Source organism: Nomascus leucogenys, chromosome 17, assembly GCF_006542625.1.
Source record: "Nomascus leucogenys isolate Asia chromosome 17, Asia_NLE_v1, whole genome shotgun sequence".
NCBI classification, from domain to species: domain Eukaryota; kingdom Metazoa; phylum Chordata; class Mammalia; order Primates; family Hylobatidae; genus Nomascus; species Nomascus leucogenys.
Window position 1 is genome coordinate 86,110,422 of NC_044397.1, and position 18,464 is coordinate 86,128,885.

The 18,464-nt window shown below is 46.7% G+C and overlaps 1 protein-coding gene across 3 annotated transcripts in view; it reads right to left on the minus strand.

Annotated features, from left to right (window-relative positions):
- Nucleotides 1-366: 366 nt before the first annotated feature.
- Nucleotides 367-18,464, minus strand: part of LOC100598551 (putative pregnancy-specific beta-1-glycoprotein 7) — a 61,584-nt gene continuing 43,486 nt past the window's right edge. Inside the window, exons 1-6 of one of the 3 annotated variants that reach the window (XM_012496702.2) lie at nt 13,201-13,356; nt 11,573-11,938; nt 5,663-5,941; nt 2,657-2,935; nt 2,003-2,257; nt 1,604-1,647 (exon numbers count right to left, since the gene is read on the minus strand). In XM_012496702.2, the coding sequence (XP_012352156.2) occupies nt 1,604-1,647; nt 2,003-2,257; nt 2,657-2,935; nt 5,663-5,941; nt 11,573-11,938; nt 13,201-13,264 (1,287 nt within the window). In that variant the 5' untranslated portion in view covers nt 13,265-13,356. Of the gene's footprint in view, nt 1,052-1,106; nt 2,258-2,656; nt 2,936-5,662; nt 5,942-11,572; nt 11,939-13,200; nt 13,357-18,464 lie in introns of those variants that run through there. The other 2 variants (XM_030797161.1, XM_030797160.1) reach the window with 2 other exon arrangements.

The window sequence follows — 18,464 nt, forward strand, 5'->3', positions numbered from 1 at the left end:
CAGAGTGAAAGTAGCTGGGGCTCAGAGCAGCCAGGAAAGTCTGACACTTAGAAACTATGGGTCAGCAGATTGTTGTCCTCAGGGGTAAATGGGCCATGCCAGTTGCCACTGCAGTGGACTGGAAGAAGGTAAGGGATACTGGGTATCCCATGTTGTCTCTCAGCTCTGCAGCTGAAGATTTGGGCCCTGGACTGGTAGTGCCCTGCAGCAGGGGAAGGGTGTACAGGGATGGCTGCATATCAGGACCAAGTCCATGTCATCTTCTTAGGCATTGTTACTGAAGATGGAGGATTCTGTTCAGAGACCTGGCCTGGAGACATGGGAGGCCCCACCCCATTCTTTTAAAATTATTTTAAGAGAACAGTATTAGCAAATGTGGTACGTTTTATTCTGCTAGAATCAGTATTACTGTCACGTTTTACAATGTTTCTTGTAGAAAACGGCCAGAGCCAAACACACAATGTGCATTTAAAGGGGACTCTACTATAATTTCAGTTTCCTACCTCTTTATAGAAACCATCCTCTCTGCAAACACACAGGCAATATCTCTGTGTTCATTTCTATTGGGAGCCCTGTATGCAAGGTGGAGAGAGCCACATTTCCCCTGAGATGTTATGTAAAAGTTTGAGGTTGAGATGACATATCTGACACTCTGTTGTTACCCTCAGAAGCTACTACATGTGAAATTCTAATGACTGCATTATCCCGCCAAGTGAAAGAGGGAAGTATGAGCAAGGACGTTTAAGAGGGATGAGAGCATCATCATGATGGGGAGTCTTGTTCTGACATCTTGGGAGAAACTGCCCACAGTGTGAAATCATCAGCTTGTTGTCCTGGTTTACAGTTTGGACGGCTGTCGTTATGGTATCGAACATTTTGGTGAGCTCTGAGTGGCTCACGCTTCATTTCCAAGGGTTTTCCCATGAAATTTACATTGAGTTGTTCACCTCCAGCTTATAGGGCTTCTGGAACAGCGTGGGTCTTGCTCTTAGTGATTCCATGGGAGAAAATGGAATTGGAGGAACTAGTAGAATTCAGGGTAATGTCCAGTCTACAGGTGGATAATAAAAACACAGAAACAATGAACAGAGCTGCAATCTCATAACAGGTGTACTACAGTTTTTATTTTCCACATAATTTTTCTCTCTATGGGCATCTCTATTTTTACCAATGATAACTTCAGTAGCGTAAGTTTGTTTGCAAAATAGGTTGAGTTTCTTAAAATTTGGTCTGATTCTTTACATAAGTGCAGCTAGAGTAGCAGTGGACTATGTAGGCTCTCTTTTAAAATTTTCCTTGCTCTAAGTTTTTATGAGGAATCTCAGATTAAACTCTTACAAAACTCTTGAGAATAGGAAGCCAAACCAAGGCTGACTTCACACTTTGCCTGCAGTTCATATTGGTTCATTCTATCTATATTCTTAAATATAACATCCCAGTCAAAGCCTTGGTACTATAACCAAAGATTTCAAATGTGTCCTGTTACAAGGAGAGCAGATTGTTACTGTACTTGTGCAAATATGTGTATTACCATAAACACATCAATATTCATGAATAGTTGTCCAATTCTGGGGCAGTCAGGTAGAGAGCAAAAGTAAATGTTTCAATTATCATTCCCAGAAGTATAGTTTATTGCACTGCTATAAGCTATAGATAGGTTAAAAGAGAAAAATTCCATAAATCTAGAAAACAAACCAATTAAAGAATCAGCAAATTTTCAAATAAAAATCATAAAAACATTATCCTCATTATTATCAATGATTTCAATGAAATCAATGTTTTTCCTGCTTGGTCTAGGCTGGGAATTTTATGAAGATATCAGCCTGTTTGTTAAAGTTTTGGAAGTTCTTAGAGAAATTGGGAGGGTTCAGGAGGAGAATTTGGGATTTACTTGTGCCCATTGGACACAGGCTGGGAATAAGAATATTTTCCTGACTCTTCTGTGAAAGCCAGATACACTCCACCTAAAACCCTATTGCCAAGGATGCTGGGACCCACTTACCAGAGACTTTGACTGTCATGGATTTGGAGCTTTCCTTGCCAGTGGCTGAGTTACGAACAGAGCAAGCATAGAGCCCGCTATGCTTTGTAGTAATTTGGGGGATAGAGAGCTTTTGTCCTGATAGCTGAAATTTCCCATTAATTGTCCAAGAATACTGTGCCGGTGGGTTAGAGTCCGCAAAGCAGGACAAGGAGAGGTTTTCTCCTTTATGGTAATAGGTGAATGAAGGGTAAATGCTGGGGAGGTCTGGACCATCTGGAGCAAAGAGAATAAAGCCACAGGTGATGTCATCCGAGGGAAGGGGATGCTCCTTGTCTCTTGAAGGACACAGTGACCCTCTGAGCGAACACACACCCTCAAGTTCCAGCCAAACCCCCTCTATGTTCACTGAGCCGAAGCCTGAGGTATTCACCTGTTTCTCCCTTCAGAAGCTGTGAGCCCCAAGCCTCCCATGACAAGAGCGTCCCCTCCCCTTATATTCTTGGTTAAGGCTGTGCCTACCCAGGTTTTCCCAGGGCAGGGATACATGGCCAGCTCGGATGTTTAGAAGTAAAGGTGTCTATGCTTGGACCGGAGAGAGACTGAGAGGCCTGGCCTCTGGTCGTTTGGACTTAAGCTTTTGTCCTGACCCACAGAGGAACAAAAGATACTCACAGAGGACATTCAGGGTGACTGGGTCACTGCTGAAGCCACCATATTGGTCCCGTATTTGACATTGATAGGGTCCTGTTTCATTTCTCGTGACACTGGGTAGAATGAGGATCCTGTTTTCAATGGGTCGCTTTACCCTGGGACTGATCGGGAGGCTCTGACCTTTTAGCCACCAAATATAGGTATAGTTCTCACTCTTAGGTTCACAGGTGAAGGTTAAGACATCCTTATTCTCCCTGGGGTTTAAGTTGTCGATGGTGATGTACGGCCTGGGCAGCTTCGCTGTGTGGATAACAGAGAGAAGATTGTCCTATGTGGCACCTTTGTTTCCTCCACAGGCATCCTTCAATCAGAGTTGGCATCTCTCACCTCTCAGCCCACCCAACTCCTTGAAAGCCAATAGCTGGTGCATGTGTCACAAGACAGAAGCATGATGATCTAAGGGCTCAAAGACTGTGAGGCCGCCTGCTCTGTCTTAGGGAAGCACAGACTTTCCCAAGTGTCAATTGAGCAGCAGTGTTGGGTCATGGGCAGACACGTCAGTGGGAGTCATAGCCTCTGGTACCCCTCACAGTCACTCTCTCATCAATTGACTCGCTGGCTCACCTTGGGTTCCTTACCTGTAATGTGCAACTGCTGGGCCCCTTCCAAATTCCATCCTACTTTTCCCCCCTAGATGTGATTTCTCTGCAGCTTCCATTTCCAAGGACATTCTAGAGATGAGTAATAATGGGACTTCCCATTGTCCTGAAACCCTGATGATACTGAGCAGCCTGGCCTGGGATTGGATGTTTCAGCAGAAATAACACAGGGGAGACCAGAGTCAAGCCTGGAGGTCAGTTCTGTCATCAGGCAGTGGAGGCACAAGGTGGGGCAGTTTTTTGCAGGTGTTTCACGAGGACTTACTTGAACCAGTGACCTCTAAAGATAGAGCAGAGTGCAAGGAATGATCTAGAAAGAGTGAAGGGGACAGGCAAGAGCTGGTGGCTTTGGAGCAGAACCATGTTCCCTGTCCTGGGTTCTTTAAGTTTCCTCACCTTCTGCAGAGGGCAGGTGAGGACCATGTGGATCTTTCCAGAAATACATGTGGACATTTGCAAATATAGAACTGACTGGTGGAAAGGATGGGAATGAGCTGCTGGAAATCTGGTCCTCGTGGACAATCTGTGTTTGATGGATATGAGACAAATTTGGTGAGAAGTTTTGCAAATAGTTTCTTTCATTGGACATTCTACTCTCTGATTCCATGGGTTCAACTACTCTAGGGACCTCATGTAAGTGGATTCCAGAGTGAATATGAGAAGAGACTGCTGGTTGCCAGGAGCTGGGAGTGGGGAGAATCAGAAGTTGTTCATGGCTGTGCAGTTTCAGTTATGCAAGGTGGGGAGGTTCTAGAGATCTGCTGTACAGCTTGATGCCTATAGTTCACACAGATTGAGTATTTCTTCTGCATAAGACTTAGGACAAAAAGTGTTTTGGATTTCTGACATTTTTCATTCTGAAATGTTTTTCGTATACTTACTGGTTTAGCATCCCAAATCTGAAAGATTCAAAATCTAAAATGCTTCAGTGAGCATTTCTTTTCAGCATCAGATTAGTAGGCAAAAGTGGGTGGTGATAAGCCAAATATATTCTTGCCCTTTTTTTTTCTCTCACCACGTTTCTAGCTTGGTGATTAGTTTTCAGTCAATTCCATACTGGCCATGCTGCACTCGTATATTTTTGAAGGCTTTGGGATGTGAGAAAGGCTGTTTGCTATTTTCTATGTTATCAGAACTTTCCACCTTTTCGTGGTTGCATCTTTTTCTCAGTGTTTCTGTTGTGGCAGTCATTAATAAGAGCCTGTCAGGTCAGATTTGGGACAGAGTTTTCTAATTCTGCAAAAAATATTACTGGGATTCTGGTAAAGGTTGCCCTGAATCTGCAACTCATTTTGGGTGGTATTGTCTTTCTAAGAATATTGATTCTTCCAATCCATGAAAATGAAATGTCTTTCCATATATTGATATCTTCATTAATTTGTTTCAGCAATGTTTTGTAGTTTTCAGGGTATAATCATTTGACCTTTTTGGTTAAACTTATTCCAAAATATTTTATTCCTTTTGATGTTAATGTGAATTGAAATTCTTTTCTTAATTTACTTTGAGATTGTTCATTGTTAGTGTACTGTCTAATGAATGATCTAGAAAGAGTGAAGGGGACAGGCAAAAGCTGGTGGTTTTGGAGCAGAAACATATTCCCTGTCCTGGGTATTTGATTTTCCCTCTCCCTTTGCGGAGGGCAGGTGGCTCTTCCCTGATAGCTAGATAGACTGCACTGGAAAACATATTGCCAATGCTCCAGGGATCCACTTACCAGGGACTATGATCCTCTTGATTATGAGATTTGTTCCACCAGTGGCTGAGTTACGGATGAAACAGACATAGACCCCTCTGTATGTTTTAGTGATTTGGGGGATAAAGAACACTTGTGCTGATTGCTGGAACTTCCCATCAATCAGCCAAGAATGCTCTGCCAGTGGGTGAGAGTCTGTGAGGCAGGAGAGCTTGGGGACTTCCCCTGTATGGTAATAGGTGTATGAGGAAGAAATGGTGGGGGCATCCAGGCCATCTGGAGCAAAGAGAATAAAGTCACAGGTGATATTGTCAGAGGGAAGGGAAACTCCTGGTCTGTGGAAGGGCCACAGTGACCCTGTGAGCCAAGTCGCAGCACTGAAGTCCCAGCCAAATCCCCGCTGTGTTCACTGATCTGGCGCCTGAGACATTCACCTGTTTCTCCCATCACAAGCTGTGGAGCCTGAGTCTCCATGACAGGAGCAGCCTCTTTTCTCCTATTGTTGATCAAGCCTAGGCCTACTCTGGTTTGCCTGGGGCAGAAAGTAATGGCCAGCTTTGATGTCCAGGGGTAAAGGTCTCTGTACTTGGACCTGAGAGGGACTGAGAGGCCTGGCCTCTGGCGATGTGTATTTGGGATGGCAGCCTGGCTCCCCGAGGAACAGAAGATACTCACGGAGGAGATTCAGGGTGACTGGGTCACTGCGGCTGGCACTCACTGGGTTCCGTATTTCACATTCATAGGGTCCTGCAATATCCTTTGTGACACCAAATAGAATGAGGGTCCTGTTGGATTCAGACAGCTGCAACCTGTGAGTCACAGGGAGGCTCTGACCATTCATCCACCACAGGTAGCTTGCGTCCGGAGTCTCAGGATCACAGGTTAAGATTACAACCTCCATGGCCTCCCTGGGCTTTAAGTTGCTGCTGGAGATGGAGGGCTTGGGAGTCTCCGCTGTGCAGAAAAGAGAGAGAAGATTGCCCTGTGTGGCACCTTTGATTCCTCCAAAGGCGTTTTTCAATCAGAGTTGGCATTTCCCATCTCTCAGCCCACCCAAGTCCTTAAAAGCCCATGACAACTGTGTGTGTTACAAGACAGATGCATGGCAATCTGAGGGCTCAGAGATTGTGAGGCTGCCTGCTTTATGTGGGAGAAGCACAGACTTTCTTAAGTGTGAATTGAGCAGCAGCATTGGGTCACGGAAAGACACAGGACCAGCAGTCACAGCCCCTGGTGCTTCTCTTAGTCCCTCCGTCTCCAACTGCCTGCCTGCCCACCTTGTGTTCCTCACTTGGAGCATGCAGTGCTGGAATCTTCTTAGTTTCAGTCTTACTTTGCCCCCTGAGGTATGTTTTCTCTGCAGCTTCCCTTTCCAAGGACATCCTAGAGATGGATGATGGAACTTCCCATTGTCCTTAAACCCTTTGGGTACTGGAAAGCCTGGCCTGGGACTGGGTACTTCAGCAGAAATACCACAGGGGAGACCAGAGTCAAGCCTGGAGGTCAGTTCAGTCATCAGGCAGTGGAGCCACAAGGTGGGGCAGTTTTCCCAGGTGTCTCATAGTGACTGGCTTGAGCCAGTGACCTCTGAAGATATAGGATAGTCCAAGGAATGACCTACAAAGAGTGAAGGGGACAGGCAAGAGCTGATAGCTTTGGACCAAGACCATGTTCCCTGTTCAGGGTCCAATGTGCTCCCTTCCCCATGTAGAGGGCAGGTGAGGACCATGTGGGTCTTTCTAGAAATACATGTGGATGTTTGCAAATGCAGAACTGACTGGTGGAAAGGGCGAACATGAACTGATGATGAAAGTCTGGCCCTCATGGACCATATGTGTTTGGTGGATGTTAGACCAATATTTGGGAAGAAGTCTTGCAGATACCTTCTCTCATTAGACATTCTACTCTCTGATTCTGAGTTAGACTACTCTATGCACCTCATATCAGTGGATTCCAGAGTGAATCAGAGAGTAGAATAGTAGTTTCCAGTAGCTGGGATCCGGGGAATAGGGCATTGTTCCGTGCGTGTGCGGTTTCATTTATGCAGGATGAGGAGGTTCTAGAGATCTCCTGTACAGCCTCATGCCTGTAGTTCATACAGATAAAGTGCTCCTTATGCAGAAAGCTTCAAACAAAGCGTTTTGGATTTCTCATTTTTTTATTTTGGAATATTTGCTGTATATGTACTGGTTTAGCATCCCAAATCTGAAAAATTTAAAATCCAAAATGCGCCAGTGAGCACTTCTTTTTGGCATCACATCTGTGCTCAGAAGTGTTGAGTTTTGGAGCATTTCAGATTTTGGATTTCTGGATTTGGGATGTTCAATTTGTAATACTGGAATTTTCCCATTAAAAGTTGTCCGGGGTTTAGACCTCATGTTGTGTTCTGACTCCAGTAACAAAAAATACATTTGGAGGAAACATGAAAATGTTTTCATAAGTGGAAATTTTTACTGATGGTCCAAATATCTAAGATCAATTGCTGGTAGTAGTATTTCTCTTGAGACCAAAATAAGGTTTAGGTGTGCCATGAATTCCAGCAGGATCACATTATGCTCAAAGAAAGATGCCAAAGGTGATTTGAAATTAGCAACCCCTTAAGTAGAGAGAGTCCCGTTAAAGGACAGAACTGGTCAGTGCGTCAATTACATAAAGGGAGGAATGATGCCAAATTAAAAGAAGCGATGTGTGTTATGTTAGTAAATATAGAAAGAACTCCCTGCTTCTAATTTCTGTGAAGAGTTAGGAAAAATGGGGAGGACCCCAAAACAGGCATGTGAAATGCTTTCTTCATTTTTTCTTAAGCTCAGGAAACACCACTAGAGTGTAAATTTGTGTGAATTAGGAAGAGTCTAAGTGAGATGCCAATGGCTCGTGTGTCTCCCCACACGAAGAACTCCACCATATGAAAACGGCATCATCATGAGGAAACAGTTGTATGTGGCACAGGCAGTAAAACCATCAGATAGCACCCACCTGGCCACCTCCAACTGGTCCCCAAAACCACCAGTATTCCCATTACGTGTATGTTACAGCCTTTGTAGTTGTCCCACAACTAGAAAATTTAAAAATTGCTATTGTCAAAATGAAATATTAAATATGAAGTTGAATATGTTGTTCCACTTTTTTTCCCCAATCTTTTTGAACTTTCCTGTTTCAGTTTTGGAAGTTTCTATTGACACATCCTCAAGCTAGGGACTCTTTCCTCACCTATATGCAGTCTACCAGTAAGCATCAAAAGCATTCTTCATTTCTCTAACAGCATTTTTTTTTCTGAGACAGAGTCTCGCTCTGTCGCCCAGGCTGGATTGCAGTGACATGATCTCAGCTCACTGCAAGATCCAACCCCTGGGTTCAAGCCATTCTCCTCCCTCGGCCTCCAAAGTAACTGGGACTACAGGCACCCGCCACTGCACCCGGCTAATTTTCTGTATTTGTAGTAGAGACGGGGCTTCACCATGTTAGCCAGGATGGTCTCTATCTCCTGACCTTGTGCCCACCTCGGCCTCCCAAAGTGCTGGGATTATAGGTGTGAGCCACTGTGCCCAGCCATCTCTGAGGGATTTTAGCGAGTTGTTGACTTTTGAGTTTGTTCAGCTTTTTACTTAGTGTTAGAACCGAGTGACCAATTTCAAGCTTGTTCTATGACTGAAAGGAAGCTGGAAGTCTCTAGGAAGTGACCAGGGAATGTGAGCTCCATGGCAGGTTGAGGATGGAGTCACGAGTCAAACGGGTGAAATGAGCCCATGGGCTTTGGGGACTGCAGGCCTGTCCAGCCTCTGACACCCTGGTGAGTCAGTGCAAAGATTACAACAGTGACAGCAAATTAGCATGGCTGACACCATCTGGCATCTAGTCTCAGGCTGGCTGTCCTCACTCATTCCTGGGCATAGGCCAGGCTAACCTTGGGAGGAATTTAGTTTATGGTTTAACTTTGAAGCAGGAATGAGAATAGTTCCTCCATAAAACTAACACCCTTACTTTGCCCAGGGACTGCCTTTGTAAAACTAGTGAAAGACCATGAGGTTAAGATGATAGGAGGGAACTGAATTCTGCTAAAATGTAGGCACAGCTTTTATAATCCCTGACTGCTCAAATGTCATTTGGCCAGAGTTTACAAAATTTGTAACTAATTGCTCCTATAGATAACATCACTATTGTAGAACGTGAGATTGGTCTTTTGAGATGTTTCTCATTCTTTTGCATTCTGGCAACCGGCTGACCTCATCCATACCTATGACTAATGACTCAGCCAGTCATGTGGTCCCTGCCTAGAGGCGGATTCAAGCACAAACAGATCGTTTCCCTCCGCCCGCATGATTCCATCACCAAACAATCAGCAGTACTCATTTTTTAGGCCTGTGCCCCTGAAACTATCCTTGAAATTCTCTAACCCCTGATCCACCGGGGAGGCTGATTTGAGGAATAATAATCCTCCGTCCTCTTGTTTGGCAGACTTGGATTCGTTAAAATCTTTCTTTACTACAAATCACCATTTGAATAAATTTTGTGTGTGTGTGTGCAGGATTCCAGAAGAACTTGTCTGGCAATTATAAGAGTGGATGGAGGAACTGCCTATCCCTGTCCCATGGTCTTGTCCACAGGTCAGCCTCACAAAGGGAAAGAGCCCTGGATGGGAATACAGTGGAAACTCATTCTCTTAGTGACCTGGGGACATTGGCTCGAGATGAAGCCTGGCAGGAGTGGCAACTCCAGTGATTTCTGCACCTTTCCTATTTCCTGGGAGGTGGGCCAGGCCACAGTGTTAGCGGGAAGGGAACAGAACAGCCAGCCTAGTTAGAGGGAGTGTCTGCGGAAGGCCTAGGTGTGGAGGAAGAAGATGTTCAGGACAGGGCTTGCCAGTCAGAATGAGGTGGGAGGAAGATGAGGGACACAGAGAATCAGAGAGAGGCAGAGACACCATGGCAGTGAGCAGTGAGGGCTACACTGACTTCAGAGACCCCAGGGACCAGGTGCCCCCAGTTCCACAGTCCAGGACCAAGGAGCCCCGAGAACCCTCCGGTGGCCAAAGAGCTTCAGAGTTACACGAGGTGGGGTGGCTTTAGGGGCAAGAGGTAGTGGGGGGATGAAACATGGGTGTCAGCCTCTGAAGGACAAGGGACAGGTGTGGCTAGAATCTCCTAGGATTCTGCATCCAAGATCCGGTCTGTAAAGAGGTTTTGGATCATTCATTTCTTCATTCGATTCCTTCATTTGTTATGTGAGAGCTCCTGAGTGTGTCTCTCTCGCTGGGCCTGTGCTAGTGCAGGGTGTGAGTGAGGAAAGAAAACAAGGTCCTCTCCTTGATCCTCTCATGACAGTGACTTGGACACTTTGGGAAACACAGGATTTCAGGTTCAGTGATGGGGATGAAGATCTGAGGGGGAGGCCTGGACAGTTTTTTTGCAGTGACTCTGATGGTTGAGGCAGGTGATTTCGTTCTGGAGTACAGACTAATCAGCTGACCATTTGCTCTCACTCCTCTGAGGTTTGGATGCCTAAGAAGAGAGGATTTGGCCCAATAAATGACTATGGGGTCCTTGGGACCCAGTAAGCCCTCACTTCTGGTGGAGTAGAGGATGGGCCTGTGGCTGCAGACAGATGTCATGTGACCCTGATCTCCCCTTTCTGTTTGTGTGACTCTGATTCAGTGACTGTGCCTTCCTGTGCCTCGGTTTTTTCTCAATGAAATAAGCTAAATGGCAAGTGGACTGTGGCTTTTCATGCTATTTGTGAATAAATTTTAAATTATTCGCAGTCACCTGACCTAATGCTTGGCACAGTGGAGGTGTTCACACAAACAGCATTTATTACTCATTTGCTTCCATGAGAAAGCACCTTTAGGTCAGATCCCTGTGGACAAGCTGCTACCAGGTACATCTTCTCTCTTCTGTTTCTGCTTCTGGGGACATTGACTTTCTAGACTGTCCTAAGCCTCCAAGGCAGTTGGCTGATGGTCTACAAAGCTTGTCTTTCTGTCCTCTCCACTCTGAGTCTCAGGTGAAGAAAGCTCTGTCCTTGCCCAGATGAGGCTCTGAGGGCTGAGCCCTGGCTGGTGAGCAGCTCCAGGAGACACAGTCCTCAGACAGCTGGTAAATCCTTGGTCCCAGTAAGCCCTGCCCAAGAAGCCACAGCCCAGCCCTGGCACAGGCTCCTCAGCTTTATCTGGAGTAAGGATTTAGGGACAGGGTTCTGGGGTTGAGGCTTCTAGGGCTGAGCTTCTCTGAGAGTATCTCAGGGGCCCCTGAGGCCAAGCCCTACTCAGTTCTCCAGGGTCTTTCTCAGGGTGAAATTTATGAAGAGGGCATGAGGAGCTTGGCTGAGACTGATCTCCTGCTGCTGAGTCCCCGCATCAGACCGTCCTTCCTCTGCAGCAAGTGTCTGCAGGGTCTGGATGCGGGAAAGGAATTCTGATCTGTTGAAATTTGTCTCCTCTGTGTGTGTCCTGCACTAAATGCCCAAACCCCAGCATGGGACATAATACAGAGAGGGACAGAGGCACAGTCCAGGCCTGACAATCCTGTGTGTGTCAAGTAGACCTGACCCCTGCCCCCCAACACCCAGGGATCATGTGGAATCACTCACGGTATAAGGTGATGGTGAAATTTCCAGTTGCTTCTCTAGTCTCATCACCTCGCTTTATGATGTGTAAGGTGTAGGGTCCTGTGTCCTCCTGCGTGACATTCTGGATCAGCAGGGATGCATTGGAATATACTGTTTCTCGTCCAGTGTATGCAGGCCCAGATATAATTATGTCATTGTCTACTACATATGATGTAATGTAATGGTAGAGGTCCGTCATTTGCCCTTTGTACCAGGTGTAGCCAGTAAGATTCTGGGGCAAATTGTGGACAAGTAGAAGAACGTCCTTCCCCTCAGAAAGTTTGGGTGGCTGGGCTTCAATAGTGACTTGGGCAGTGGTGGGCGGGTTCCAGAAGTTTAAAAGTGACGCTAGGAGGTAGAGAGAGCATCAGTTAATATTGAGACCTATGTATTGGGGTGAAAAGATGGGGCCCTGGGTCGTGAGACGGTCTCTTCAATCCTCAGCCTTGAAGACACAGACACACACACACACACACACACACACAAACACAGACATGTGCACAATAAGGGCATGTGTGTTTGTGTGTGTGTATGCGTGTGTGTCCTACTGTCCTACTAGGGCAAGGTCAGCAGCATAACCCCCATTCCTTCAACACTTCTGACCTTGGCATTTTTCTGTTTGGAATCCTCTTCCCCAGGGGTCCGCATGGCCCCCTCCACACTGCCCTCAGGTCCTGCTCACATCAGGGCATCCTTAGACTTCTTTCCTGACACCTCCTTCAGAGACCCTGGGTCTTCCCTTTCTGACCTTTCCCTGCTCTGCTCCCTCCAGGGTTCTTGTCAACACCTGACCTCACATTCTCGATCTCTTTGCATCTGTGTCTTCCTCCCCATGACAGCGTGAGCTCCATGAGGACAGGGACTTTTGTGATCTTGGTTGCACCCCAGTGCAGACTGCAGTGGAAGGAACAGGCTGCAGACTCCTGTAGATGTGAGAGTTCTCAGGGCCCTCCACGCCCTGGGTGTTTTCTTTTTTTCCCCAATTGTTGAGGTTTTTTGCTGAGGACAGTGTTTCATGCCCTGCTTGTATTTTTATTTGAAGTGTCATCTGATGTAGTTATTATTATCATTTTTCAAAATGTGATGGCCCCGATGATTAATCAGGAAAACAGAACACTTAAGATTTTCCTGCCTCTTACCAATTCCTGTTCAATGGGGCTTTCCTGTTTTGACCCCTGTCCCTCTCTGGTGTATTTTCCCCTATCCAGGCTCCAACAGAGCCTTCTTTCCTTCTTTTTCTTTTCTTTTTCTTTCTTTTTTTTTGAGACAGAGTCTCGTACTGTTGCCCAGGCTGGCGTGCAGTTGCGCTATCTCGGCTTGCTGCAACTTCCACCTCCCGAGTTCACGTGATTCTCCTGACTCAGCCTCCCGAGTAGCTAGGATTACAGGAGCACACCAGCATACCTGGTTAATTTTTTGTATTTTTAGAAGAGACTGGGCTTCACTGTGTTGGCCAGACTGATCTTGAACTCCTGATCTCGTGATCCACCCACCTCAGCCTCTCAAAGTGCTGGCTTCTTTTATTGTTTAGAACCCCATCCTCCCCAGGAGACCCCATCCAGTGACTCTGCTTCCTCCTCCTGTCCTCTCCCAGGAAGTTCTCTCCTCACCTGTGAGCAGGAACCCCTTCCAGGTGATGCGCTGTGTGAAGGGAGGGGCTGAGAGGGGCCCCATGGTCTCTGCTGCCTGCGTGTTCTCTTCTGTGGAGATGAGCCTAGGATCCAGAAGCTTCCTGAGCACGGCTGTCAGCTGTGCTGTCCTTCCTCCTTCTGCACTGAGCGTCTTCCCGGGGCAGGAGCACTTCTCAGGCTCATGGGCGGGGTCAGGCCCAGGACACCTCTCTGTCCCCTCCTCTCTCAGTCCTGCCTCCTTGTCCCTCCTTCTGTTTTTCCTTTTGTCTGTGTTTCAGGTCCCTGGGAATTGTGGAGGCCTCTGGCTTTTTCAGCAGTGATTCTTTCACCAAACCTCAACACACACTTTGTGCAGACACACCCACACACAGAAGAGACACACACAGACCCACACAGTCACACACATACCCTGCAAGTTGGGTAAGCACAGTCCTGGGTCTCAGCCTCCTGCTGTCCCCATGGCTCTGGGTCGGGGTGCACATTCATGCCCTTTGCCCTCTCTCATCCCCATCTGGCTCTCCCTTTCATTGCAGGAGGCTGGATCTGCACCAGGTCTCTGTCACAGTGACGCCCCATTGTGCTGCGGGTGAGCTGTGTGTTGCCTGGTGAGAGGGACCCTTCCTTTCTCTAATCGTGTCTAGCTTGGCTGCAGCTTCCAAGGATGGACATTCAAGACCTGGGTGTCCCAGAGGAAACTGTCCTTCGTGGAGGTGTGCAGGGTGAATCTCTCATGCCTCTTGGGAGGTGAGGCCTGTGCTGGTTGCTCAGTGGGGGCTGTGAGTCCCATAGTCAAAGGGACAGTTCTCGGTCACTCTGTGGCTCCCTGGGGTCTGGCGGCTGAGCTGGAGCTCAGGGTTTCTCATGTTCTTCCTGACCATCTTTGAGGTCCTCTCTTCTCTGCCCAGCTGATTGTCCTGTGGTCACCACACCTTCCCCGTGGTGATGCCGGAGGAAGTGGGGGGTTACCCAGGAACCCCGTGGGACATGGCTCATTGAGACGCAGGAGGGGGAGCCTGGGACAGAGCGGGGTTTCAAAGCTGGAAAGATTCATCCCGATTTACTCCATGGCCATGATGGGCTCAGCCCTTCATGTGCTGACATACCCAGGGGTCTGTCCTGATGGTTTTGACCTTGCCAAGCTACTCTCTGTAGAGGAGGAACAGGCAGTGGCCAGAGAGCCTGTCTGGAGGGACGTTGCTCACACCTGAGAGGGCGGGTGGGGGTGAGTTGTGTTCTGGGAGCAAAGAGCAATAACACCCCCCTTCTCCCCGCAAGCACACAGGAGAGGTCTGTCTTCACCAGAGACAGCTGGGGGTAGGTGGCCACATCCCGGATGGTGCCTGTGTGTGAGCATCACACGCGCTCTGAGCCCCCCAGGGTGCAGCGGGCAGGCAGGTCACAGGGTGCCTGGCTGATTCCCGGGGAGGCTGTGGGCCCTCAGGCAGCCGCTGTTCCGTGTCAGCGCTAGACTTGGCCTGTGATGCCCCAGAGAACAGGACAGATGGATCAGGGACGGGCATTTAGGGAGCAGTGACAGAAAGAGTTGGTGAGGATGGAGGGAGGTCACGAGGGGAAAGTGCCCAGTGTGGCGTCGCGTGCACCAGCGCTGTCCTGGGAGATGCCTTTAGCTGGGCCCAGGGAAGGAGCAGGTGTGTGGGGCAGGAGCTACGGGCAGAGGGAGTGGTGTTAGGTTGGCGGCCACCGGGTTAGGGAGGAGCTGACAGAGTCCGTGTGGGGAGCACGGAGGGCGCTGAGGACTTCGGCCAAAGTGACCTTGGTGAGGGTTGACCCTGCTGGGATGTGGGTTCCGCTGAGGGAGGTTGGCATCCCCTCGGAAGGCTCCAGACTTGTAGGGACTCTGTCGCCCTCTTGTGGACAGGGAGGGAAGTGTGAACAGCAGCAATCCCAGGCCAAGCAGTATGTTTTATTCCACATAGATCTGTACACTTCACACGAGGTCACACATATGTTATGTTACAGCTCCATCACCTTCCAGCCCCGTGAGTCCCATTCTCTGTGGCTCTACATTCACTGTTCTCCCTCTTTCACAATCAGATTTCTCAAACCCAGATTTTTGTCACCTTCTGTGAGTTTGTGTTTGTGTGCAGTAGGTGGCACTGTGAATACCCTGGGGGCAGTGACGTCTGGGGCTGAGCACTGCACATGGGTTTGGGAGCAGAAGAGGGAGAAGCAGCGTGGGAAGATCAATGTCAGGGGGGCAGGCACAAGTCATTTTCATTTTCTCACTCCCAGGGACCAGAACCCAGGATTCTGACTCCAGGGCACAGCACCACACCCTGCTGGTGTCCCTGGATGTCATGATGCTCATAGTGTCATGTTGCCTTGGCATTCATTTTTTATGGTGTAAGTTTATTTGCCTCAAATCAGAAGCAGGGCTTGGTCACCTTGGCAGTTTTCAATACTGTGTCTGGTTCAAATGGCTCCAGTTGGTGGCCAGAGATAAAAATCTTAGAGGCATCTCTCCTGCTTGGTGTGCTGGGCTCCCCTCTCTCCAGCTGCTTTCTTTAAACTGATCATTCTGACATTCGCCCTCACATTTATAGTGACCACCTCTCAGTCACAGCGTGAGTTCCTGGTCCCAGTGTTTCCTGCTTGCTTTAAACACATCCATTAAAGCTCCCTGCTGGAAACCTGTCAGATAACACCCTGGACTTAATAAAGCCATTGGCTTACCGGTCTCTTCTCTTCTCCCTGCCAGGGCTCACTGACCTCTGTTTCTGCGGTCTCCAGGTGTGCTGAGTCCTCCCCAGTGTCTGTAAGTAGTAAAAATAATTACAGTTTCACGTTGTGGTTGTATCATTATAGCCTCACATGCCATCCAGGGCCTGACATTGAGACTGCCCTATGGGACCTGTGCTGGCTGAGCCCCTGCTGGAGCTCTCGTTTTGGGGCCTCTGGTTCTCCTGGGGACAGGAGCTTCCAGCTAAGTTGATTGAAACACTGATGCGTTTCATTGAAAACAGTGGGTCAGATGATGTATTCATGGGATTCAGCTGCCATAACAGACACGTTAGCCTGGGTGAATTAAATAATAGAAATCCATTTTTCACAGTTCTGCGAATAATGTGCTATTTTAACCACTTTAAAATGCACCATCAAGTGAAATTAACCACATACACAGTGTTAAATTACCGTCACCACTATTTTTCTTAGAAAATTTTTATCATTTTAAACCAAAACTTCGTATCTTTTAAACAATAACTCCCTGTATGTTCCACCCTAGACCTTGCTCATCTCTACTCTGTCTCTATGAATTTGCCTATTCTTGATGTTTCATATAAATGAAATTATACAATTATGTTATTTTGTTTCTGATATATTTCACTTAGCATAATGTTTCCAAAGTCCGTGCATGTTCCACTGGGTGTCAGAGCTTCATTCCTCTTTATGGCAGATTAACATTCTGTTGTATGTGTCACCATATTTATTTATTCATGTGTTGATGAACACTTGGATTGTTTTCATATTTTATCTTTTGTGAATAATGCTGCAATCAACATTCCCATGCAAGTACCTGTTTGAGTCCCTGGATTTAATTCTTTGGGTATATACCTATGAATGGATACTGTTTCAAATGAGAATTCTGTGATTAGCTTCTTGAGGAACAGCACAACTCTTTCTCCTAGTGGCTGTACTTTTTATAATCTCACCAGCAATGTATGACGATTCTAAATTCTACATAAGGCTTTCACTTGTTATTTAACATTTTAAAAGAATGGTAGCCATATTTGTAGGTGTAATGCGGTATCTCATTGTGGCTTTGAATTTGTATTTTCCTAATGACTAATGATGTTGAGTTTCTTTTCATGTCCCTGTTGATGATTTGCATATCTTCTTTGAAGAAATGTCTATTTGAGTCCTTTGCCTATTTGTATAAATTGGGTGGTTTGTATTTTTGCTATTGAGTTGTAGCATTTCTTTGTATATTCTGGGCATGAAACCATTGTCTGTGTGATTTGCAAATGTTATGTGTCATTCTGTGTTTGGTCTTTTTATTTTCTTGATAATATCCTTTGATGCACAAAAGGCTTGCATCTTTAGCCCAATTTATCTATTTTTCCTTTTTGTTTCTCATGCTTTTGAGTCATACCTGAGAATCCATTGCCCATTTGAGGTCATTAAGTTTTACCCCTGTGTCTTTTTCCAAGTTGTTTTTATGGTTATAGATCTTATAATTAACTCACTGATCCATTTTTAGATAATTGTTTGATATGGTTGGAAGTATAGTTCTCTAAGTTTATTGTTTTGCATGTGGTTATCTAGTTGTTTCTGCACCATTACTTGAAAGGATGATTGTTCCTCCATTGAATTATGTTGACACCCTTGTGCAAGAGCAATTGACTATAAGGGTGAGGGTTTATTTCTGGACTCTCAATTCTATCCCTTTGGTGTCTATTTGAATTCTTATGCCAGTAGCTTCTGTTTTCAATAGTTGTAATGTTTTGTGAGGTTTCAAATAAGAAAGTTCAAGTTCTGCAATTTATTTTGGCAAAATTGTTTTAGCTATTTCAAGGGTACTTTTTTGAAAAGCAAGGAGGTCAATGTTTTGCAATTGGGAAAGGCTTTCCGATATTCTTTTTGAAGGAAATTTTGCTGTCTAAGGATCTTCTCAGGAACTTTATCAAAGTAGGTAAATTATCACCACTTCCTTTGCTGAGCTACTGTGTTAAAATGTGTGTTGCCTCCTGTTGAGGAATCGGGAGACCGTGGAAGCACTTGCCCATGTGGTGAAGGACAGTGAGCTCCATAATGAGGGGCACAGAAGACATTCCTTTGGGACACAATGTTGTCAGGGGAGCTGTGTGCCTCTCTACTTCTTTATTTCTTTGTACAACTTGCATATCTGCTGGACATACTAGATATTGAAATCTTTGTTCATTGTCTTGGTTCTGGGTTGGCTGACCTGTCAGCCAGAACTGAAGGACATGCCTGGCAGGGGAGTGACTCCCATGCGAAAGAGCAGGGCTCAGCAGAGTGAAAGCAGCTGGGACCCAGAGAAGCCAGGGAGGTCTGACTCTCAGAAGTCAAAGACCAGCAGGTGGGTGTTCTCAGGGGTAAATGGACTGCACTGGTACCCATTGCAGTGGACTGGTAAAAGGTAAGAGGCTTTGGGTATCTCATTTTCTCTCTCAGCTCTTCAGTAGGAGATTCGGGCCCTGGTCTGGTACTGTCCTGCATCAGGGGCAGGGTAGACAGGAATGGCTGCATATCAGGCCTAAGTC